The sequence below is a fragment of the Convolutriloba macropyga genome, chromosome 14 (assembly GCF_964194025.1).
Source record: "Convolutriloba macropyga chromosome 14, txConMacr16.3, whole genome shotgun sequence".
In the NCBI taxonomy this organism is placed as follows: domain Eukaryota; kingdom Metazoa; phylum Xenacoelomorpha; order Acoela; family Convolutidae; genus Convolutriloba; species Convolutriloba macropyga.
This window is the reverse complement of record NC_134481.1, coordinates 40,854,832-40,879,587: the sequence shown is the minus strand read 5'-3', so window position 1 is coordinate 40,879,587 and position 24,756 is coordinate 40,854,832. Positions and strand designations below refer to the sequence as shown.

At 38.2% G+C, this 24,756-nt stretch overlaps 1 protein-coding gene and 1 non-coding gene across 5 annotated transcripts in view; one reads left to right on the top strand and one right to left on the bottom strand.

Annotated features, from left to right (window-relative positions):
- Positions 1-24,756, bottom strand: part of LOC142353123 (uncharacterized) — a 102,084-nt gene that overhangs the window by 62,729 nt on the left and 14,599 nt on the right. For all 4 annotated transcript variants that reach the window (XM_075405330.1, XM_075405331.1, XM_075405332.1 and 1 more), the window contains exons 7-9: positions 21,714-21,944; positions 19,467-19,604; positions 17,305-17,541 (exon numbers count right to left, since the gene is read on the bottom strand). In XM_075405330.1, coding sequence (XP_075261445.1) covers positions 17,305-17,541; positions 19,467-19,604; positions 21,714-21,944 — 606 coding nt within the window. The remainder of the gene's footprint in view (positions 1-17,304; positions 17,542-19,466; positions 19,605-21,713; positions 21,945-24,756) is intronic.
- On the top strand, positions 22,742-22,814 carry Trnar-acg (transfer RNA arginine (anticodon ACG)). The gene has a single exon. It is a non-coding gene; the product is annotated as a tRNA-Arg (tRNA).

Below are 24,756 nucleotides of genomic sequence, written 5' to 3'. Positions count from 1 at the left end.
ACAGAAAAAACGCAACTTTGTGTTCTGTTTTTGATATATTAGATAACTATGCTGAAATCATCCATTAAATTCAAAGACAATAGCATGAGCTCAAAACCGAATAGCCAGATGTTATAATGAATCCTGAGCATCGGAAGATATACGAATTATTAATCGTGATGGGGTGTTAATAATTTATTCAGTTTAATGCGACTCTCATCTAAGCTTGAATGCGGTTCAAAAAACTTTTTATTTTTGTTTTGTTTGAAAAGATAAATGAGACATAGGGTGCCATACTGAGAGACAAACAATTTTTAAAGCCGAAACATTGCTGTCAAACAGTGAAACATCTAAGATAGCTTTCTTAGCTTGCAGTCAACTAAGAATGATGTCGAAACAAAATTTGTGAGTCAAAAATTACGCTGGCAAAAATGTTTTAAATTTTCTGAAGTTTTCGATGTTTGATATCAAACAGCAGCTTGACTCATGCAAAAATGATTTTCAAGACTGCTGTCTACTAGCGTTCAATTACATTGAGATAATTTTTTTCGTAGTAAAATCTTCAAGTAAAGAAAGCAGAGGACACCGCAGAAGACACAAACACAAAACATCTCTAGTAAGAGTTTAAAAAATGCGTCGTCACACATGCAACTAAAACTATAAAAATGGTGAAACGAAATTACTTCTCATAGATTCTTTGAGTGAGAACTCATTCGGACAAAAAAATAATAGAACTACAGAAAAGCGAATACAATTTTAAATAAGCTATCACAGCTATTAAGAATACGAAGAAATCGTTATTGTTTTTTTATAGAAAAAGTAGAATGCATATTGTAATATACCTTTGTGCGGCTATATTATTGTGTTAAATTTGTTGAAGTAATGTTTCTCGCTAATTTAATTAACTACTTAGTAGCATGGCTTTTATTGGTTAAATTATTCCTTTCGCATGGTTAATTGTTCAGGGCCTGAGCGGTTTCAATATTGCTTCGGAGCAGGGCCGACAGCTAAAGTTTTATCACTAGAGAAAAAGATTCCAATCTAAGACTGAATTTCTTGTCTACTGATTTTTAACTTGGCAATCTTGGTTGTGTCGCTTAGATTATCACTTTTTAAGACCTGAGGGCCGTATTTAAATTTGAGTAATCACTTATACAAATACATCAAGATTAACTCAAGATAAATAGAACTTTGGCGCGTGCTGACACGTGCCAGGCAAATAAGATGAACGTAGTAAAGTGTACATTGTAAATATAAACACAGGCTAGCATTGTCACAAAATCCTCTAATATGGGTAAATCAAATAACAAAAGATAGTTAAATGGTTTTTAAGACAAATATACTTGAGAAAGTTTACAGGATGTTAATAAAGTAAACAGACATTTTCTCATCTTAATAGGGCAGAAAAATGAAGTCTATATATGGCCTTGAGATTATAGCAAATATAGCACTAAATAAGGCGATCAGTAAAATTGGGGAAAAGATATATCGATTACTATATAAAACGTACTTTAGGACGTTACACTACCCACGTTTAATGAAAAATTTAGATATAAATTTTTGTTAAAATACACAGATAAAAATGTTTCATAAGGAGCCACCCTTAAGTTTCTGTCGCGTTTTCATCAGTTTCCATAGAGTCGTTATTAAGTTGTTGAAGAAATTCGGGATTCATTCGATTAGAGCGCATGGAAATTGTCGATTTTGATCGTCTAATCGGCAAGTGGGGCTTTTGTGTAGTTGCAGAGATATCAACTTTGTGATCGGTCATTGTTTTAAGAACGCATATTTCATTTTCAAGGTATTGAATTTCTTCCTCGATTTTCAGTAGACGTGCATCTATATTGTTATCAATGTTTGTCTCTCCAATAATAGTCATAAAATTTTTCATTTTGTGGTCAAGAGACTGTACCTTTGTCAACTCACTGTTTGCAACCGAAACTACTGGTTTGAGAGGGATTTTTCCATCGGAGAATTTCATAAAATTGGGGGTTATTCGTTGGAAAAATTTGATCTTATGGTAAAGATACATTACTAGAATGTGAAGAAGGTTTCCAATGAAGACTGTAATAGTCAGAGTAAGGGAAAGCTTTATTGGAACATAAGATTCTAACTTATCAACAAGAGATGGCTTCAGGAGTTGCACATTGTGGACCAAAGGGGCTGCTATTTTGTCTAAATCGGCTTGTTTAAGGGTATCAGTTGTACTGATCATTTCTACTCTCAATTGTTGAAACAATTCGATATTAGCATCTGTTTTCGACGTAAAGTAGGGAAGTTTCTCAATTTCGGGTATCGATGAAATCAGGTGTTGAAGAGGGTCAGCAAGTTTAACATCGATTCGAGTGGCTGGAATTGTTTGGCAACTCGAAAGGTCCGGTCGGATTTTGATGTGTTTGCTGATCAATTGGATTCCGCATTGGAGAGTTATTATGCAGAGTCGACATCCCTCCTTCTCTTCACTGGTAGGCAACGAGGCATCGTTCAAATTGTATTCTCTCCACGTAAATGGCTTTGCACTCATGATTAGCCAAATCCCATAGCCGAGATTTCTGGCGGTTTCAGGTGTTGGAAGCAATACCTTTTCTGTTTGGCATACTGAAAGTGCAACGACTGGCGTGTGAAAATAGAGGGTTGCTAAGCACGACGATTGTGCTAGATGAGTCTCCATTGTTTCGTGACAGATACGATAAGTTGAAGATCCTAGACAGTTATCGAGCTGTTGTTGCGTCAATGTAGTCGTCTCCATGGAATCCTGCGAAATTGCCAAGTATGGACCTTCAATGATCCACTGAAGGGCTTCTTTAGGATCCTGTTGGGGCATTGGGATGACGTGCGCGCTATAGACGTGAAATGAAGTTTGACGCGATGCTAGAGGAATTGCTAGAGTCAAAAGTAATCCTTGTTCAACGGTGGCAATTTCGTAGACAAGTTTGGCATCATAATATGACATGAGATCCTTCATGGGTATTGCCAGTGACAAACGATCTGTTGAATGTTTCTGGCTATCATGAACTGAGTCTAAGACAGCTAATAATGATTCGCGGGGACTAAAGACATTGGTAATCGCTTATCTAACAGAATAGGTATGGAATTTAACAAATTTATACTATAGGCATATAAAGCTGAACGATAACTTTTGATGTCGGCGTATAAAATTGATAACAACGAAGCTACTGTATCAAAGTTGAAATTTAATTGCTGATTTGAGAAGAGCATTTGTGTACAATCTCGTAATAAATGGAAATTTTTTCTCGAAAATGTCGAATTGAGCTTGTACTACTTTCCAGTTTTTATTTTGATTATCTTGCATTTCCTGTTGGATTTCCGAAACTTTAGCAATTTCATTCGAAATAAGGAAGAATTTTTCGTTGCTAGCTGACTCAACTTCGAGTACGTAATCAGTAGGAACTGATGCGTATTCGTTAAGTCGTGCAATGTTTTCTGCATTTTTGCGTCCATAGTTTTGGCATTTTCCGAACAATCCAGTTATTCCGCATCCTTCAGAACTTGCCATTGAGACTCCGAGTGATCCAAAGAGTGCTATTCCAGCAACGGCGGCGGCTGCTGCTACTGGTGCTGCACGTTTTTGTCTGCTTCTGTTACCATTTTCTTCTTCGGGGCTTAAAAATTTCGCGGTAACGTTGCGCATATGTTTCACTTCGTTTTCTGCTGATTTTGTCTAATTTGTGATCTTTGAGAGCATCCAATCCAAGTTGAAAGGTTTATTAGATGAGTTATATGGCTCTGAGAAGTTAACTGGGCACAAAATTGACGGTTGTGTCCACATAGTTGCTAGTTTTTTGAGCATATCTTCAATTTGTTGTTTCATAACAAAATCGTATTGCGGGAAAGGAACTCGGAATTCAACGTTAACGAACTTCTCTGCGAGTAGAATCTGTGATTCTTTGTGAAAAAGAATTCCTTTAGTTAGCGCTTCATATTTAGTTGGGGTCTCTGTATTAATAATTTCAGAAACTAAGAAGAAAAGAGAAGGAAATGAACAAATTAGTGTTTTCATCGTGAGAAAAGTAAAGTGTACTGTAAGTTGAAATTCAAACCAAGTGACGTTCAATAGAGACCTGATGTATGGTTCTACTAATATTTGTCTCAATTGTTAACATTACCATACTGAGTTGATGTTCATTTGATGGTAAATAATTGCTCTAGCATTTTATATACAGATTTCCAATTATGGTGATGTTGATGTTTGATTTGTAAATAAACATAGTTTCTCCCAGCTGCACGGGTCGAGGCAGCGCTCAACCTGAGCCAGGGAGGGCAAATAATTAGGTTCTTACGGCATCATTTCCCAGCAACACGGGTCGAGGTTGCGCCACTTGCGGCTAATAATGCTAAGCAAGTAGGGCTAAGTGTTTTCGAGTTTTCTAGATTGTGATATGTGCTTCAACATAACTGTTTACAATTCCGTTTTGTCATGTTGCCACAATGGCATTTTTGGTATGGTATTTTCCAAAATTTGGGGTTTGGGTTCAGACAATCATTCCGCATTTTTGGCATGGTATTTTCCAAAATTTGGGGTTTGGGTTCAGACAATCATTCCGCAGTGTCGACAGCACATTGAAAAGGAGGTTCACAAGGAACAAACAGACATCAAGCTCTTCTACCTACTTATGATTGTTATGTCTTTGTACGTGTGCGTTGTCGCAATTGTGGCCTGCAATGCTAGATTCCAAGCTTGGTGTTTTCGTGCAATAGAGTTCATGGCTCTCAATTGGAGAAATCCGCTCAGAAATTTCTTTTATCGCCGATAGGGGGAAATTGATGAAAGTTAAACGGACAGTAGCAAAGCAATAGTGTTAGTGTTATTCAGACGACAAAGACTGTAGTTGACTCCGTAATTAATGCTATAACAAGTTTGAAACTGACTGGTTTTGTCTCATTTTTAATTGCTCTTTCTTAACTTCTCACTTTAGTCGCGCACTTTAACCTTTTTAGTTTAGCTAAGCTTTTGCATGTGACTTTCCACTCATATTGTTAAAATTGTTGCTCGTTCGCTCTTTATTTAAATGTTTGCTTGTGTTGCCCTGTATTAATAGTTCAACGTTTTATAGTATATGTGTAACGTAATAGTTTATGCACGGTTATTCTGGAGTTTGATGTTTTCAGTTGAACATGAATACTAAATCTGTGCTATCTCTGGAAGAGTTTTGTTCAATTTTTTCCACGTATGATGAATGGTTACGAAGAGGGTGGCAAAAATTACCTTCGTTTGACGGCAGCGGCATTAAAAACTGGACGTCTTTATGTGCTGCTTTAACTGAAAGTGGAAAGAGTAGTATTGTTGCGCCGTCGGGAGATTGGTTGAATGAAGCCCTTGAAGTTGAAAATCAAGAATTATTTATTGTCAATGATGAATTTGGCCGCAAGTTAGAAGGTGCCGTTTCCACTAAAGAGATCGAGAGTTTATGGGACGTTACCGTTAATGGGGGGGAGAAGGGGGCATCTGTTCGTATTATAACTCATGACGAACCGGACTTTCAAAATACAACAGCTTGGAATTTTTCACTAGAGCATCTTAGCAGTTTCAGAGTTCCCTCAAGTCTTCAGTATCGTGTAGTCGCAGGTATTTTTGGCACAGGAAAATGGTTCACAGATGCTCATGTAGAAACTTGTGGGGATGACTCGATAGCATGTGTTCTATTTGGAAAGAAGGTCTTATACGCCAAAGGCAGAACTATATCACGGTGGCTGACCCGATCAATGAAGACCTCTCAAAGTTTTATATCCTGGGCTTGTCGTGGACCTCCTCCTGGATGGGAAAACAAGCTGTTCTATTGTTTACCGAAGCCAAAGAGTTTAATTGTTCAGCCTTCAATGTGGGGGCACACTGTTTTAACTTTGGAAGGCCCTTCTTTTGTTTCGGGGTGGGAAGCGAGTTGCCCAGCTGACACAGAGCGATTAAGAGTTTTTAGCGCAGCATTTGCTACTGGCATTGGCGTTGATGAACAAACAATTGTGCGAGAGCTACCTCAGGGGGAGCAGTCAAAAGTTATTAATCAATTGGGCAATGATTGTGGTGATTTGTTCAGAAGGGAGTTAGAGTTAGGCCCCATAACTTCAAAGGCTTCGAACCGTGGCCGCAAGCCGAAACGTACAGACAACCTTCGCACCAGTCAAATTGCAAAAAGGAAGAAGAACGAAGCTAAAGAAGGTTGGAATTGTCATGAATTCATTAGTCATATTTAAAATTTTTCCACTGATTTGCATGTTGCGCATAATCCGAGTCTGTGATTGTTTGCTTGCATGATTGTTTTGAAAGGCATGTATTCATGTTTTAGAACGGGCTTGCAAACTGCTGAAGAAATATTCAAGCCATTCTAGCGAGTTAGAGCCGAATGAAGGCCCCAGTAGCAGTAGAGATGCAGTTTGACAATTAGGTGTGCTTTGTTTTAAAACATGCAAATTGTGCTCTATTTAGGCCCAGTACTAATATGAATGGATGTTTGTTTACCGCGCTCACATAATTACTTTGGCTTGCGTGCCTGTCGAAGGCCGCTCATTTTCAAACAAACGTTTAAACTGAAAGAGAATTAATCGATATAAGAATTTTGTTCATTCCGTCGAGTTTTTGGAAAAAAAGTCTCCGAAAATTTTTACGATAGCTGTGAAGCTGGGGATGGTCGCAACCGAAAGCTAACATGCCTGTGCAGAGCTGGACACAGGGGATTTTTGATTTTCGATCTAGTCTTTGAGAATTTTGACTTTGAATTTTAGCGCGGTTTTGGTGAAAATTGCGCGATTTTTCAATGTTTGTTCAAAGTTATATGAGCTTCCTTTTTTTCCAATATTACCAAACCAATTGTGCTCCTCCAATTTGTTTACATGGAAAGCCGTGTCTGGATACATTTATGGCCATCAGAGTTCGTTCTTTGAAACACATTGGTTTTTGAACGTTTTTGTGTTTTACGACCCAAAGGATCACTTGGACGACGAAATCAGTTTTCTGAACATTGGATGTGAATTTTCTCCAATTTTTTGGGCTGCTTGGTTACTACTGGTATCCTAGTTGTTGATTTGTAGGTTATTTTTGGTCTATAACCAAGATTGTGCACATCGTGAGTTCGTTTGTCCGAATTTTCAACGTTTTTGAGGTGTCCGATTTAGGTGATTTCAAGTCTGCAGTACTCTTAGTCAATTGGCCTCAGACTTGTTCTAAAGGCACCTGGAGCCGGGAATGTATCGTTGGAGGTCCAGAGAAGTATTTCCGGGCCTCTGGGCGCATTTTTTGGTGCTCTAACTCAGTCATTTTTAGAGGGTAATTTTTGTGGTGTCAATTTTAGATCATTTTCTGGAATAAGGTTCATTTTTCTCCAAAATTACGCAAACTAGCCTACTCATTTTCGGTTCCTCAGCGGCATTGGCAACATATGTAGAGGCAATGGATGTACTTTGTGTCATCTAAAGTTGATTTTTGCTAGGGACCATGGAGATAAACCAATTGCATGTTCTAAATTTTTCTGTTGTTTTCAAACTTTTGGCGCTGTTTTTAGGTGCTTTAAGACATGATAATGCGCGTCAAATGGTTAACTGGCCATTGCACATTATCAGTTCGTGGCCGTGTTATAGTTGTATAGGTGAATTTTTACTGGAACATCCGAAAATACTTCAGTAATCTGTCGTAAAACACTTTTTTCTGAAAGAGGATCGAGACCACATCCGAATTTTGGTAAATTTATTGAGCGTATGTTGTGCTTTAGTATAACAAATCGTAGTGTGTGAAGAGCAACTGAGAGGTTGTAATAAGTAGGTTTATCATAGTAGTTCTCTTTCGTGACCAGATTGAAGATATATCGATTTAAATTCGTGTCAAAAAATGAGATAACGGAACCTATTGGTGGTTTTTGCGCGAATTCTTGACTTTGCAGCATTTCGGGGTAGTATTTGACAATTTGCCAAGCGATGCCTTTACTCATTTTCATATCACTTGATATGCAATGTGCGAAAGAGCGTCTGGAGTTGAGAATATCACCTCTATGATGGAAGAAATTGGCTCTTGTTTTTCCGATTTCAATTACATTTATGTTTGAAATAGTTTGTTTGCTCTTTGACTCGCTTCGGGTTACCCTTCTGTTATCGGTTGTTGAACCTCTTTGATATCTCTCAATGCTAGATCGGACTTGGTCTAGTTTCGTTTCTCTAGTTGGAGTTTGGTCCCTTCTTGATCTGCGCGATGATTCTGCAATTAGTTGGTGTTTTTGTTCTTTTGTTAAGATAGGTGGCTGTGTGGGAGATTCGGGCAGTCGTGGCGTTTGTGAACGTGAACCGTAGCGTGCTAATGGTTCCCAAGATTCAAATTTTCTGACTCCTCTCATTTTTGAAAGTTGACTCTGTTTTGATTGCTTCGAGTGCTTGGTCCCGGTTGTTGTTCTCTATCTTCTTCGTCGTTTGCTCTAATTCTTTCGCTCTCAGCGGCTGCAGGGAGGCTTTCAGGGCACTGAAATTCTTCCGGTGTTGCAATAATCTCGGGGCTATCTGAAAGGCTGGCTCGGGGTGAATTTTCTCGCGAATTTCTTGGCGAATTCATTGGTGAAGGTGTTCTAATTTCCGCTGGCGGTATTACGGGTATTGGCGGTATTACCGGCAGTATCGGAGGTACTGGTGCTGCCAATAGCCTTGCAGGGGCTCCATTTAGAGAAACAGTTACGCCAAGGCGTATTTGTGAAGGTTGAACTGTTGCAGTCTTTGAAATTGCGGTACTTTGCTCCTCTTTTAATAAATTTGGGATATACTCGTCAAATAATTCTGGCTCATTTCGAGTTGTTCTTCTGGAAGGATCCGCTTCAAACTTTGCAGGATCAATTTCCTGTATGTCTTCTGGTGGCTCTGTCAGTTTGATAGGTCTTAGTCTGATCCGATGAACACATTGAGTGTAATTTGTACCTGTTTTTCTAATAATATAATTTGAGTTTGTTAAGACTTTTTCGACTCTATAGAGTGGTAGCCATGTTTGTACTGCTTTCTGGGTAAAATCGTTTTGCCTTGTTAAACGAGGGTTTAGTAGTAAGCAATGTGAATGCAATTTGAGTGGCTGTGCTTCAGCTTTTTGATCATAGTAACTTCTGTATCGCTGGTAAGAATCTAAAAGTCTTTGTTTATTTTCACCAAATTTTTGAAGCATTGCGTCTTGTAGCTGCGAAACGTAATCTGAATTGACTTCAACTGCTTGCATTGCTCGTGTGGAAAAACGGAGATCAAGGGGTTTAACAGGTTCACGTCCATGAAATAGAGTTGTCGGACAACAATTAATTGAAGAATGATACGATGTATTGTGTATAAAGGTTGCAAGCGGTACATACTTGTGCCAATCATTCCACTGTTCATTGGAGTTGAGTTTTAGGATCCGCTTAAGTGCTGCGTGTGAGCGTTCCACTACTCCAATTGTCTGTGGGTGTTTCAGCGTAGCATGTTTGAGTTTAACTTCGAGTAACTTCGTTAATTCAGCCACCCAGCTTTGAGGTGAAATTTGTTCCTAAGTCACTCAGTAATGTACTAGGTAAGTAGCTATGCTGGAAGAAAATCTTCACACGCTCTCTGGCAACTGTGTCGGCACTACCATTTGTTAGTGGTACTGCAAACAAGTACTTCGTAAACACGTCAATTCCACTAAGAACGAATTTGTAAATTGGGCCTTTTTGTTCAACTAAGTCTATTTGCATCATTTCTCCGGGGAATGACTGTAGTGAAGATACAGGCTGTAATGGTGGTTGCAGTTGCTTGTTCGTTGTTTGCTTGAGCTGGAGGCATGTGATGCAGTTTTTGATGAAATCGATAAAATGTTCAGTGGAACCAGGATAGTAAAATCGTTTTCGGAATTCTTGAATTGTGCGAAGTATTCCCAAATGTCCTCCTGTTGGTGAGTTGTGTAGTCTATAGATTACTTCTTTCCATAGATGCTTTGGCAGGCAGTACTGCTTGAGAATTATTTTGCCTGTGTCATCAAAGAATTGTCTGTATAATGTGTTGTTTTCAATTTCCAAACGGTCAAACTGTTTCACGTATTTCTTCAATCGTCGGGATGCATACTTCAAGTTGCTACTTAGGCCGTTGCGTTTCCACTCAATTGCCTGCATGATCTCCTCGTCTTTTGACTGCTCACTCGCCAAATCTAAAATTTCTTCTCTATCCGTCAAATCGTTCAAAAGATCAGCTTGGTTCGCATATTGTATTGCGTTAACTTCCACACGCTTCAACTTAAAGAGACTATTTATTTCATCTCCAGTCTCTCGTTTTCGTTCAATATACGCGTCGTAAAATCCGAGTTCCTGTAGTTGTGAGACGATGATAACTTCTTCCATCTCTTGTTCAGGGACAGTGTTCAGTTGGTCGATATTCGAAATGGAAACATCAGGTGATTTTGCTTCAGATTCAACATATATTTCACGGACTGGTACTTTGTCTGTTAGTTTAAGGGAGAGGCTTGCTCCTTTAACCGTCTGTACGCGTGAGAGGAAATCTGCTGCATAGTTAGCTTTGCCAGGAATATGGGCAATAACTATGTTAAACGAGAGAACTCGGTCCAGAAAGTTCCATAGTGATGGAGGAATGGTTTTTGACTGAAAGAAATGCGTTAAACTTCGATTATCCGTGAGTACAATTACTGGATGGCTGGATGCCCAGATGTAGTGAGAAAACTGGTCTAATGCAAAGTAAAACGCTAAGAATTCTTTGTAATAAGTCGAGAACTTCAGCTGTGCTGTCGTGAAGAGTTGTGATCCAAAAGATACTGGAGCATAGACTTTTTTCCTTTGACTGTTTTCCTGTCACGTAGTCTTCAACCATAAGCACAAATCCGGCTCCTTAGTAGCTTGCGTCACAGAGAAGGACATATTGTAGGCCAGGTTTAGGCAATCTGAGCGTCATCTCTGTTGCTTCAAGTATATCCTTTTTCACAATTTCTAATGCATTGTAATGTGTTTCTTTCGCTTCAAAATCGGCTCCTTTACGTAACAATTGATAAAACGGTATAAGCTTCTCACCTAAATTTGGGATACAATTTCTGAAGAACTGGGCGAAGCCAATTAGTCTTTTGACCTGTTTGGTTGTTCTTGGTATCGTAATCTTCTTTATAAACTTTTTGATTTTCTCTGCTTGTGGGGATATTCCCTCATTTGTAATTGTACTGCCCAGAAATTTGATTGACTGTGAGGCTATTTCGCATTTTTCAGGTGATAATTTCAGTCCAGATCTTCGGATGCAATCAAAAATTTTCCTTAGACTAGGAAGTAGCTGACTAAATTCTGTTACTGCACTCCCATTATCGTCCATGAATTGTGTGCATATACCGGTTGCTAAGCAAGGGTCTAGATAATGGCGAATAAATGAACTAAAACCGGTGACTGATTTACTAAGTCCTTGGGCTAGACATTTGTACGCATAAGTTCTTGATGAGAAATTGAAGGCCAAGAGTTGTACTGAAGTGTCGTCCGCCATCTGTACACAATGATAAGCTTGTGAGCAGTCAAGTTTTGTGAACAATGTTTTTCCTGCAAAATGACTAGTTGCATCGGCCATGTTTGAGATTGGGAAGTTTGTGCTGTGGTAGTCATTTTTAAGTAGGTGTTGACTCTTCTCAGATCAATTAAAATTCACAGTTTGCCTGACTCTTTTCTATGGGCAAATAATGGACTACTGTATTTAGACTGTGACAAAGTTGTTATAAGTCCATAGTAGTGCATTAAAGCTAATTCAATGTGCAGTTCGTCGCGTAGATGTATTGGAGTTGGAGGTCCTTGTACGTATACGGGTAAGTCATGCTCTGGAGTTAACTTTATTTTCAGTTCCGTGTTGTATCCAACGTCAAATCGGTGTTTGGCGAAAATGTCACAATATTCAATTAATAAAAGCTCGCATTCGTCCATTTGCTTTTGATTTAATGGCGAATTTTCCCAGTTGAATTTACTGAGAAAGAATTTACGGTCTTCTTCATTACTTCGTGGATCAACCTGTTCCAATTTTTGGAAATTTAATATTTGGTCGAAGATTTCTTGTTGTAACAACGGCAACTACTTGGGTCCTCGCAAGTTTCTGGTGTCGGAAACCATAATTTACTATATTCCGGTGGAGGTCTCCTAGTTTGGCCTGGTTTGTGTTGGGTAAAGGTCGTGTCTTGGATAAGCTGGTTCAATTCCGCAAAATAATCATCTTTGTTTCTTGATTTTGCTAACGTTATCAGTTGTGGGTCAATTTGTATCAATTGGTCGGCTTGCTCGGTTGAAAGGATTGAGAATCTGCCTACCTCTGTTCGGCTATTGATTGTGATAGGGTGTTCAGTTACGTTTAGAGCAGAAACGTACAATGTATTATTCTTTCCTACAGTACTTAGCGAAGAAGTTAGTGCAATCTCTGTTTCTTTTTCAAGAACTTCATTAGGAGTGATTACTCCACTTTTGTTCTCAAAGTGATCAGTTTTGTCTGATAGATAGCATTCAAGGAAGATTTGTTCGTTGGGCTGTATTGTGTGCTTCTTGTTTGTGTAAATGGGAATCTTCTTATGTCTTACTGATCGTCGTTTTTCGTTTACAGGCTTGATTTCATTAATTTGAACTGTCAAATCGGGGAACTGAATAAGGGCCTGTTTTGGGCTAATTGAAATATCATTCTTGACAAAGAAGGGGTTGCCAAGGATGACCGAGTTTGTTGAGGAAAGGACAAGGAAGTCTTCAACAAACTCTCTGTGAGCGAGTTTAAATTTAATTTCGGCCTGTTTCTCTATTCTGACTAGTTGTCCTCCAGCCATTTTGACTGAAGTACAATCTGGTTGCTTCAGTTTGGCTGCGTTCTTGTCAATTTCGGTAATTTCTTGAAGTAATCTGTTGCTTATGACATTTGCACAAGCGCCGGTGTCAATTAGTGCTCGACGGCTTATTGCGTTATTAAATTTAATTTTGACATAGGGAAGAAAGGATGATCTCATATTTGGGTTTATATTGTAGAGATTAAATAGTTTACTATGCTGCTCTATGGATTTCGTGGACTATTTGCGACTTTTGGGCGTTAAGGGTGGCTTTATTAGTTTTTTGATTGGCGATTAAATGGAAATGAGGTTCCTCTATTATTAGTTCTACCTCTCTGAGAACACTGACCTGATCGGTGATTTGGGTAACCACATGTATAACAGAAGGTACCACTGGATCTAGTCACAGGCATATATGGGCTGGTGGGCATGCGGAATTGTGACTGGGGTGTGAAATTTCGAGGATAAAACACTTGAGCGTTAGTGTTTGGGTATCGGGATCTCGGATTTCTATTAAAGACATTTCAACCTCTGAAATTATTTCCTCTGTATTTTGATACATTGGACTTGCATAGTTATTTTGACTTGCATAGTTATTTCTGGTCGTGTAGGGCGCCGCGGAGAATTGCCCCTGCCTATTAAATGGTTGCTGGGGAGAGTGGGTTACATCTCTTTGTGTTGTTGTTTCTATCTGTGCCACCGTAATGCGGTCGTCAATTGTTTGAAGCTTTTTGTCTAGTGAATCTTGCGTCTGGTTCAATTTAGAGAGCGCATTTATCAAGTTTGCGGACACGGCGTTGTTAATTTCATTGAAGCCATCTTCAGGATAGTCATCTTTTCTGCACATGTCTCTAATTGTCATTTGTTGTAGAGCAGTGGTGCAGAGATCGGTAACAAGCGTGGCTGGTGGTTGTTCCATCAATTTTGATCGCAGCCATCCCGGCATAGCTTTAATGAAGATTCGCTTAACTTGTTCGTTCTTGTTGTCCTCCGCTGCTTGCAATCTAGCATCTCGTGCGCCTGTTTCTCCATCAAAGCGTGCGTGCTCTGCTCTATCCCCTGCTCCTCCATCTCCTGGAAGCGCTAACACTGCCACTGCTGGTAGATTTGGCGTTGGGTAGGCACGCTGAGCCTTTGTTTGTAAGTTCACTAGAAAATTTTCGGGGCTGTCTGTTTTTGGGTCAAATCGCAGTTGTTCTAACTTAAGAACGTGTACTTCTTGAAGGTCTTGATTCGCGAAATGGTCCCTGAGTGCTGTGAGGCTTAATTCAAGATCATTTCTGGTTGCTTCGGGCAACGTTTGAAAGTACCGTAAAGCGGCGTCTCGGAGGTGGAGTTGCAGAAAATTTGATTGTTGGTTGGCAGGGATTGCGGCGACACCGATGAAACCTCGGCAAAGGTGTTCAAATTGGCGGAAATTTTGATTTTCGGCTCCGCTCTAGGGCTCTACTGTTATTTGGGCATTTGCGGCTATCTTAGTTTCTCAGAATTTTAAAACTGCACTGAATGAAATTAAAGGTGATGATCTGGATGGGCTGGGAATGCAATTATTCAGAGATTACGATGAGGGGAGATTCATCTAAATCAATGTCATAGCCATGGGTCATGAGGTGTCTAACTTTAGAAAATTCGCGTGCTTTTTGTCGCAAAGTCTTGGGGATAAATATTAATAAGGCGCGTTTGTCATTAGAATTTTGAGTTAAAAGCACAATTTGTTTTGTTTTGTCAGATACAAAGGCACTAATAACTGTTGAGATAATAAGGTTGTTAGTTTGGGGGCTATTGAAATGTATGTAGTTACAGTCAACATATTCCACAAAATGATTTGAATAGCGGCAGTTATTAACAACAGGGAGTATTTGGGTATTATATAAATCGTGGGAAGGCATTTTTATTTAGCACCAAAATTTATGTTCTGACTCACAGTTTCCAAATTGGCTCGGTTTTGTTACCAGTAGAGGGTTTCATTCTCTCATTTTGTGTATATGTCTCAGTGTGATGTCACTGTCATTGGGCGTCACCTTCGTTTAGACTCCAATCTCTGTTGCATTGACAATTGATAATTGGAAAGAAAAGCTAACGACGCCGTCTGTCATGAAGAGGTAAATGAAGAGTGCTGTGATCAGATAATAAGCAATGATGAAGAAGATAAAGAATGCTGCAGTAAAATATAAACAAAATTTCTTGAGAGACATCGATAATGGGACAATTATAAAGTACTAACTTTAATTAGAATCTCCGCTTTCGAATATTAATTGAGTTTTAAGGCTTTCTAAGTCGAGATGCATTTCCCTTTTTATGTGCCTAATTACTGCTTTGAATTCATACTGATTGTCGAATGATACTATTGCAATGAGCCTGTCTCTATAGTCTTCTGTAAGTCCAACAATAAAAAACATAGCTGGCAGATTGCCAGAAAATAGCCGCAGTAGATTCGTAGATCGGCAGTCTAAAAACAGTAAAAAAGACAGACCAAAAAAAATTTGTCTTTTCATTGAAGGCTGATCTGTTACATTTTGATTAAAAATCTGTATAAGTTCTGGCTGCCTCTATTAGCTTATCTCAAATAACCTTCATTTAGAGTGACACACGCCCAGTTGACCTTATCTCTTTGAAATAAAGTAAATAAAAGTCAATTTCAAATTGAGGAAGTCATTTTTGAGAGTGAGGTAAGTCAAGTGTGACCAAAAATTTAATCACGCGCATGAACAAAAAAACTCGCTCCACTAAGAGCGAAAAATGACGTCACACATGCAATTCAGTTGAAATTGCATGAACGAATGAACAAAAAGTGGCTGTGACGTCATATGGTCGTAACAAAAATCATGACGACGAAATAAAAAAAAACCAAGAGAAGGCCAATAATAGCCTCAGCTATCGCTGTGCGGCTATTAATAATAAATAAATTATCTTCAAGGAAGATAGAGTACGTTTCTGCGGAGGTATTTTCGATGTTGGGGCTTCCGTAGGAAAAGAGTGTTAAATCAAATTTGTGCAGTTGTCTAACTTCATCTGAATCGTGCAAATATGTTAATAATGTTTTGAATAATAATGGAATTAGAAAAAAGAAACATTTAAAAGATCAACAATGTTTGTTTTTTGAAGGAACTAATTGGAAAAGCTGTCTACACACCTGTCACCATGTAATATACCTTTGTGCGGCTATATTATTGTGTTAAATTTGTTGAACTAATGTTTCTCGCTAATTTAATTAACTACTTAGTAGCATGGCTTTTATTGGTTAAATTATTCTTTTCGCATGATTAATTGTTCAGGCCCTGAGCGGTTTCAATATTGTTTCGTTGCAGGGCCGACAGCTTTAGTTATCACTAGGAAATTTTATCACTAGAGAAAAAGATTCCAATCTAAGACTGAATTTCTTGTCTACTGATTTTTAACTTGACAATCTTGGTTGTGTCGCTTAGATTATTACTTTTTAAGACCTGAGGGCCGTATTTAAATTTGAGTAATCACTTATACAAATACATCAAGATTAACTCAAGATAAATAGAACTTCGGCGCGTGCTGACACGTGCCAGGCAAATAAGATGAACGTAGTAAAGTGTACATTGTAAATATAAACACAGGCTAGCATTGTCACAAAATCCTCTAATATGGGTAAATCAAATAACAAAAGATAGTTAAATGGTTTTTAAGACAAATATACTTGAGAAAGTTTACAGGATGTTAATAAAGTAAATATACATTTTCTCATCTTAATAGGGCAGAAAAATGAAGTCTATATATGGCCTTGAGATTATAGCAAATATAGCACTAAATAAGGCGATCAGTAAAATTGGGGAAAAGATATATCGATTACTATATAAAACGTACTTTAGGACGTTACACATATATATTAATTATTGGTTACCACCTAGTAGGAAAATTAAGGGACAAGGCAACTGAAACTTGTCCAAAATAAGCCGCAAAGCATAAAATTAAATCAAAGAAGAACTGAGCGAGTTCGCTAATCAACAAGTAATTTCGATATAATCCATGAAGGTTCTTTCCAGTTCAATTCTGATTAAAAGGAAAACCCATGTTATCAGCTGAAACATGAAGTAGTAATTTCAATTATTGGCTATCAAAAACTATTTGAAATAGCAACCAACACTAAATGAAACCAATAAGTAAGCAAAATGTTAGATTAGAGTATCAAACGGGCAAACAAGCTAAAATCAATATAGCAAGGAGGTAAGATAAAGGCAACTAGAACCACATCAAAAGTTAAAAAAATATATTAAAGCCATAAGAACTGTTATTTTGATGAAATATATGGTGCCAAAAATTTTGGAACAAAACTAACTCGATCACAAGTAATATGAGCATTTTCTAGGCCATATTCTTATATTGTACTAAGTTTGAGTATTTTCTTCTAGCTATAGAGACTAGAAATTTTATCTAACCATTATTGGAAGCATTCAAAATTAATAGGGAGCAGTTATTTTTTAGTAATTTGAATTATTTTTTTTAGTAATTTTGGTTATTTATAGCAATTAATAATTATTTAATTATCATTATTATTAAAGTTATTATTCGGTGTCAAAGGGGATCTCAAAAAACTTTACCTTAAAGTGTTCAGCATTGGGTAAACTCTGCTGAGGGTTACTCCACTGACCCCCGCCACCATTCACACCCTGTGGTCTATTGTTTGGAGAACCCTCAGCAGAACCCTGTGCGAATTGAGGGGCTGTGCTAAATTTGCCCCACTGCTGTTGCGTCTGCTGGTCCCCTGTGTCCTTATGCATGTTCAGGTGCTCAAAATGCATGTTGGGAAATGTCGAGTGCAACAATGCATTGTGACCCTGAAATTTATTGTGACCCTCAAGAACGAGTTGAATTTATAATTTGAATACTCGATGATAAAGATCAGGTAATTAAAATTCATCAAAATTCTCTAATTCGATCTACTTCATAATTTCATTTTAAAAATAGATGTATAGTCTGGTCCTCGCCTAATTTCCTGTTCGGAATGATTTCACACAGACACAAATGCATTAGGTAATAATTAGCGGTAAATTAATTACAAAAAAGTTACTATTGACATGAATCACTAAAAAGCAGCTTGATCAATGGAAAAAACACTGTTCTGCTAATTTGGTTTTCCGGATCCAAAAGTAGTTGGTTAATGAATTTTATCGTCGTAAATATTTTACATCCCTGTTTCGCAGCCACTTATAAATTAAGTATTGTTATATAGCAGATTAGTAAAAAGTAGCACGTCCGCCATTGTAAAGATATAGCCTCAATAGGCTGGGGTAGGGGCATAGTAGATCATGTCTTTGACTTTTGAACTCCCGTCAAAACACAGAATTCACATCACAGCAATGAAACAATGATAAACATAGCTAGAAGATTGCAAGAAAATAGCCGCATAATCGTCCTACATCTGCAGTCTCAAAAAGATAATAAAAAAACGGACCGAAAAGAGAAATTTCTCTTTTTTTTATTAATTTCAGAGGTGTTATATTTTTCATTAAGAATCTGTATAACTTATTTTAGCTACTTCTATTAGCTGCTCTAAAATAGCCTTCAATCAGAGTGACGCACACCCAGCTAACCAGATCTCCTTAGTAACGAAAAGTAAAAAGTAATTTTGATAGCGCGGAAAGTCGTTTTTGAAAGTGAGGTAAGTCACTTGTGACCAACAACTTTATCACGGTCCAACAACTTGAATTACTCGGTCCAATAAGAGTAGAAAAAACGTCACACGCGCATTTCAGTCGCAATTGCATCAATAAATAAACAATATCAGAATTGAGAAGACAGTGTCGTCACATGGTTGTCAGAAATCTTGACGACAAAAAAAGCTAGAAAAGGCCAATAATAGCCCCAACTATCGCTTTGCAGCCATTGAAAACCTTAAATATTACACGTTATCGTAAGGATGCTTGAGTATTGTCTTGATTCAATTTTAATAGTTACCCTTTTTGAATTGAAAGCAACTGGGCTCCGACAAAAACTTGTTTAGCCAAAAACATAACCAATTATCGTCTGGCGTCTTGCTCTCAAACGAACGACCGGCAACCGGTTGGCTTTGGTAGCGAGTGGAAGAGATACTAGCATTAGGAGGGAATGCGCGGAGTTGGGGGGGAGGTCAAGCGTTGGGGAGGTGGGGGGTCAGGCGATGGGGGGTGTAGAGTTGGGAGGGCTGGACGAGAGGGGGGTCCAAATCAGCAGGTGAAGGAGAGGGACTAGGGTATATTGGGGGCTGATTGGGGGGAGGGGGTTGAGTGGGGGCTGGAGTGGTCAAACTTTCAAGATTAAGCATCTCCGTTCACAACATAAATTGTCTCCTAAAATTAGTTTTGGTGAATCGTATTCTTAGAGACTAGTAAAGCGTAAAGCTCTAAGAGAGCTGCTCAACCACTTCATGCCTTCCGGGTTTTAACTGTTTATCTTATTTTTGAGCACTAAAAGTTAGAACGGTCAGACGAAAAATCGGTCAAGCGAGAAATCGCATAAAAAGACCAAAGGACTAATAAAATTGCTACAAACTTCGTTTGAGCAATGAAAAACTTTGGATCTATTCTGTCACCCTCCCTAGATTAATGGGTATATAACTTTTACGCCCCCAGGCACACGTGCTATGGTTTACAGATTAACGTGCTATATAACAAAATAAATTGTAATTCAGGGCATAAAACACTGGGGTGCCAAAACAGAATAGATCCAAAACTTTTTCAACTTTTTGAAATTAGCAGGTTTGATAATTCACAATTTGAATTACCTGGGCGTTATTTTTGATCTTTTGCATATAATCCATGAGTTGGCTGAACTGTTTGTTTGTATACAGTCTGTAGTAGTGCTCTCTCACCAATATCTCCTCATCGGACACTTTGTAAGATTCTATCTCTTTCAGCTTCTCCTGTAAAATAAGCATATGCCATCATTTGAAAGCCCTTACGGAAGCGTGAAACATGAAATTAATTGAAAAGGCCAAGGGCATATATTGCCTAAATGACGGTTTTTTAAACCGAATTTTATCAACAAGGCGGATCCGTAGCCCCCTCTGTACCAAAATTTCCAAACCCGCACGTCAACTACTTTTTAATAAAACCAGAGAGAGGCTAAAAGGCTTATATCCTGACATTTAACAGGAAACCAGAGTACGAGAGTAATTATTCTTGAACGTATATAGCCGAATATATATTCTTGTATAAAAATTTCCTCGAATATGGTAATGATTATTAGTAGGAAGAAAACAATTTTTTGTCAGTTTTGACTTTCTACGCCACACTTATCTCATAATCACCACGTGAAAAAGAGAACATTTAAAGTATTTCATGAAAAAAATGTTTGGCCAGAAAAATCAAAGAGAAGGAAACATAAAATGAAGAAGTTTAATCTGAGACAACTAGGGCGTATGGAGTGTGTAACCATAGCTGCAACAAGAGGAGGATCAAAATCTGAACTTCACGTTTTTAGGCTATCAAATTTTGAATCGAACACATGACTTAGAATGAGTTCTGAGCTCCACGTATAAACAATACGACTTTTCAAAAGAACACAGTGTTGGGCAGGTTTTGTTTTAGTGGATCTTTTCCGTTTGTGACCACTAAACTAGTGGGAGCATATTATAAGCAATCCTCAAGCGCTGTATTAACACATGATGCAGAGGTAACGTGACTCTGACAGTCAATGAGAAAGTCTGGCATTAATCGAGAACCGCGAGGCGGTACGAGATGTTTGCCAGAGTTTCCAAGTGACATTAGCAGAGTCATATATCCTTTTTGAAACACACGTTGTGCAAGTTGACACAAAAATAATTTAATTGCAAAAGTGATTACAATTTTTCATTGCAAAAACAATAAAACTTTGAAGATCTACATCCCCCGATACAATTAGTGCTGATAGCTACACCCACACATTAAAATTACACTCATGCCAGTAAGCTAAACACCATATTGGTCGTTAGATTAAACGTGATTTAGGAGAAACGAATAGATGCTAATTTTTGCAAAAACATGAAAATCACTTTGCAGAAAAAAATGATAATCAGCTCTTTTATTTTCCTGATGAAACTCTTTTAATAAACCAATTTTGACTTTTTGACTGTTGAATCATTTTGGTATCTTATCCGTTTGTGCTCCCCAAGCATAGAGGGTGCATATTATTCGCAACCCCCAGATGCCTGTACCATTTTTTTTAAAAATAGTGATTCACCAAATAATAGCAAAACCTCTGTAACTGGGGGAGCATAACGCACTGGTGGGTTGTGCAGAAAGATATCCCATTTCTGCTATAAGTATATTTTGCATTTTACCCAATTGTCTTTGTTTTTTTTAAAATAAAAGAAAAAGGGTTAACTTTCCTAATTAAAAGATGGCAAACGAGGATACAACACTGGAAAAAACGACTTGTGAAAAACTTCAATGGCTGGAAAAACTCTGAAGATTGATTGAAGTGAAAAAAGATTTGGATCCTGAATTCTATTGAACTTCGATCGACGGATCTTTTCCGTTTTGACCCCCCAATACGTTATGCATCCCCCCAGTTAGAGAGCATGTACCATTACATAGTAAATCATTGTTAAAATATCGCACGTGGGTCTGGGGATGCAAATAATATGCATTCACTAAGCTCGGGGGTACAAATGGAAAAAATCCCGATTTACACGTGCTCATTTAGTGGGGCTCAATGTAACAAAAGTGCATTCAACTTCAAATGAAAAGCACGTTTTTACTTGTTTGAGTACTTTAAGATCTGGCACTGTATAAAAGAAGATCTGGCATTCTAAATCTGACACTCCTGTGCGGAGTGTCAGATTTAGAAAATAAATTGTCCGGAGGTCTATACTGTGTTTCAAAAGGAAAAGATCCTATTTTTCCAAAAGTTTGGAAGTGGGATGGCTACCCCATCCCGATAGTCATTATCCACCCACCCCCAGCTTTATGGTCATATAAAGTAGAGCCACCCAACTACCGTAAGTATACCATAATGGACAGCTATAATAGTAAAGACCCGCAATACTCACAGCGTGTTTTTCAGACACAGTTTGCAATTCCTTCTCCTTCAGAACCATCTGTTCCAACACACTCTGCTCTTTCTCCACGATGTGTCTGAACTGTTTGATGCAAGTCACAGCCTTCACTTTTTCCTTGATCCCCGTGTGCAGGTAGAGACGTTTTCCCTCGTCAAGTAGGAAGTTCTCACTGTCCAGCACGCCTCTGAGGCTTTCAACGCAGTTATCCCACTGGTTCAGGGTCTTGAAAAGGCAAACAGTTGTAAAACCAAATATGAGACAATTTGAAAGAGTTTGAAATTAAAATGACCAAAAAAAAATTAGAAAACCACTGAAAATTGATGTTGATGTTAAATCTGACTACGCGCGGTGATTTGATGTAAGAAAGTGAGGAGGTCCCGTTTCAGGCTCCCGTTTTAGGTATAAAAATTAGTAACCCGGCAACAGTCGGATCTATTCCACTTCGGCCCCCAACCTTAGTGGGCATATAACTTTTACGCCCCCAGGAGCACGTGCTATATTAAACATAGTAACGTGCTATATAACAACCCATAATTTATAGGTGGGCCATGCCTTAGCGGCCCGTGGGACTTGGCATGAAACTATCACAACCGAACATAGAATTAAGTTATCTACTTAATTATGACAAAATAAGCCTTTACTGTTGACTCCTAATTGGCGGTATGAAATGATAGAGGGGTGAAATGATATAGGGGTTAAATGAATCGGGGGTGAAAAGAAGTAGAACCCATAAAAACACTGGGGGCAAAACAGATCCCAAAAGTCAAATGTCCGTAAGTCGAATTGCAATCATTTTGCGAACCGAAAACCAATCCACTTGTTCAGACTCCAAACAAGTCGAACCGGCCAGGAAATCAAGGACCAATTTTGCGCAGTTCATGCAAGAAAAAATGGATATTTTCCGTTGCCCCCCCCCCCCCCCCCCCCCAGTTTCCAGTCAAAGTAATGAACGTTTGGTTTGACATTGAAGAGAGGTCTGAAAAAGTAGAACTCGATACAACTCATAGACCTCCGTTCATGGCCGCATGGCCTAATGGATAAGGCGCCTGACTACGAATCAGGAGATTGAGGGTTCAAATCCCTCTGTGGTCAACAAAAATACTCAATTATTGCTTCGAGACGCACGTGCCATAGTGCACGAGCCATATTTTACTTAATGATTTACAATACAATGCGCGTGCTGTAACTGTGGGTGCATAGCGAACTGAGGGCACAAATGGAAAAGATTGTCGCATTTTCATATCAAGTTCCACGGGACGCTAATGCATGGCCGCTGTCAATGGGCCGCTTTGTCAATGTCAAACATGAACCATGCAGACACCAAAACGGAACATAAATGATAACTTATACTCAATTCAAAAGCAGACCATTCCAAAAAAAACCTTCACCTTCAACACTGTCTTGTTTCGTAACATTAATATGATTATTGTATTAAAAAGCACTATATGACACCCCAGCAGGGAATATCTACTAAATAGGGACTACTTTCTCTTTGTTGTTTTTTTAATACAATATGGCAACACTAAATAGTTATCAGCTTAACATTTGTTCAACTCCATGCAATCATATGGATGAATTAATGATTTTGAATTGTTAATTTTGAATTTGTTAATTGGTGTGCATATGTTTAAATTCATATTTAGTGGCGACAATTTCGTCAGGGACTGTTTTGCCTGCTTTTTTGGGACCATGTCTGGGAATGTTCCGCTATTCGGGATTGGAATCTCTTCTGTTTCGCCCCCCCCCCAGAGTTTTTATGACCCCCAGTTACGAATTATATGTTGTTATATGGCACGTTACTATGTAAAAAAATAGCACGTGCGCCTGGGGGTCATAAAAATTTATGCTTACTAAGCTGGGGGGCCGAAACAGAATAGATCCCGGGATTTCTTTGTTTGGGACTGTTTTGTGTTTTTTTTTCTGGAACTGTTTCGTCTGTTCAGCGTCATAAAAAAAGATAGAGACAAATGAAGAAATAGTTGGTTGGGTAGCCGACGCGATCTAATAAAGTTATCAAATCCAAATGATTCAACTAAAGTTTTTTAAGAACATGTAAAATTAACAGCGTTCAACGTTTGTAATCAGAACAAAATCAAAACTAAATCAACTATCTTGGTGGAGTAGAACCTTCAAATTTTTCCAGACACGGCATTAAAACTGATAGTTAACTAATGTAATGAAACCAATGTCATCAATTGATATATTTTCAATAGATATATTTTCGATTGATATATTTTCAATAGATATATTTTCAATTGATATATTTTCAATTGTCACATGAGCCAAACAGCAGCCAAGAGTAGCGCAAAATAGCAGCTCTGACCTTACGGTTTTGCAGCTAAAGCACAACTATGCGCAATTTGAACATTCATAAAACCTATTAGGAACTCAATTTTGAATGATTTCAGCAACATTTCTGAAAGATGGTTAAACAGAGTTAGTCCTATAGCATAACACTGCGGCTTTAGTTTTCATATTTTTCCACAAAAAGACGCAAAGTTTCAAAAGTTGAGATTGTCGAAAGTAATTCATTGCTCCATTTTCTCAAGGAGAGAAGCCATCTTGAAGTTTTCTGTTGCTAAAAAAAGCACGGTTGTCCAAACAGTTTGAGTTCTTCGGAGGAAAATCAAAATCAACGATCTTGATGGAGCACGTCCCAGAGAATTTTCAGGCACGTTATCAAATCCAATTGTTAACTAATGTAATGAAATAAATATCATCAATTGAAAACTCTCCATTATCCGGAAAAAACAAGTGACAAACAGCAGTTATTTAACAACTGACACTCTTGGCTTCAGAACCAAAATATAATACGTCATTTATAAAACACACACGTGTTTCTATATAGTACATTATTTAGACCACCAGAAAGCAAAAGTAGAAAACAAAATTCTCTGCAGACCTTAACCCGACCCCACGTTATCTCAAATGAACCATTGAAAAAACTGTTAAATTATAAAATCAGGAGAAAAATTATATCTTCATCTTAATTGAAATAACCCGAAAAACAAAGATATTTCTTCACCGAAGAACA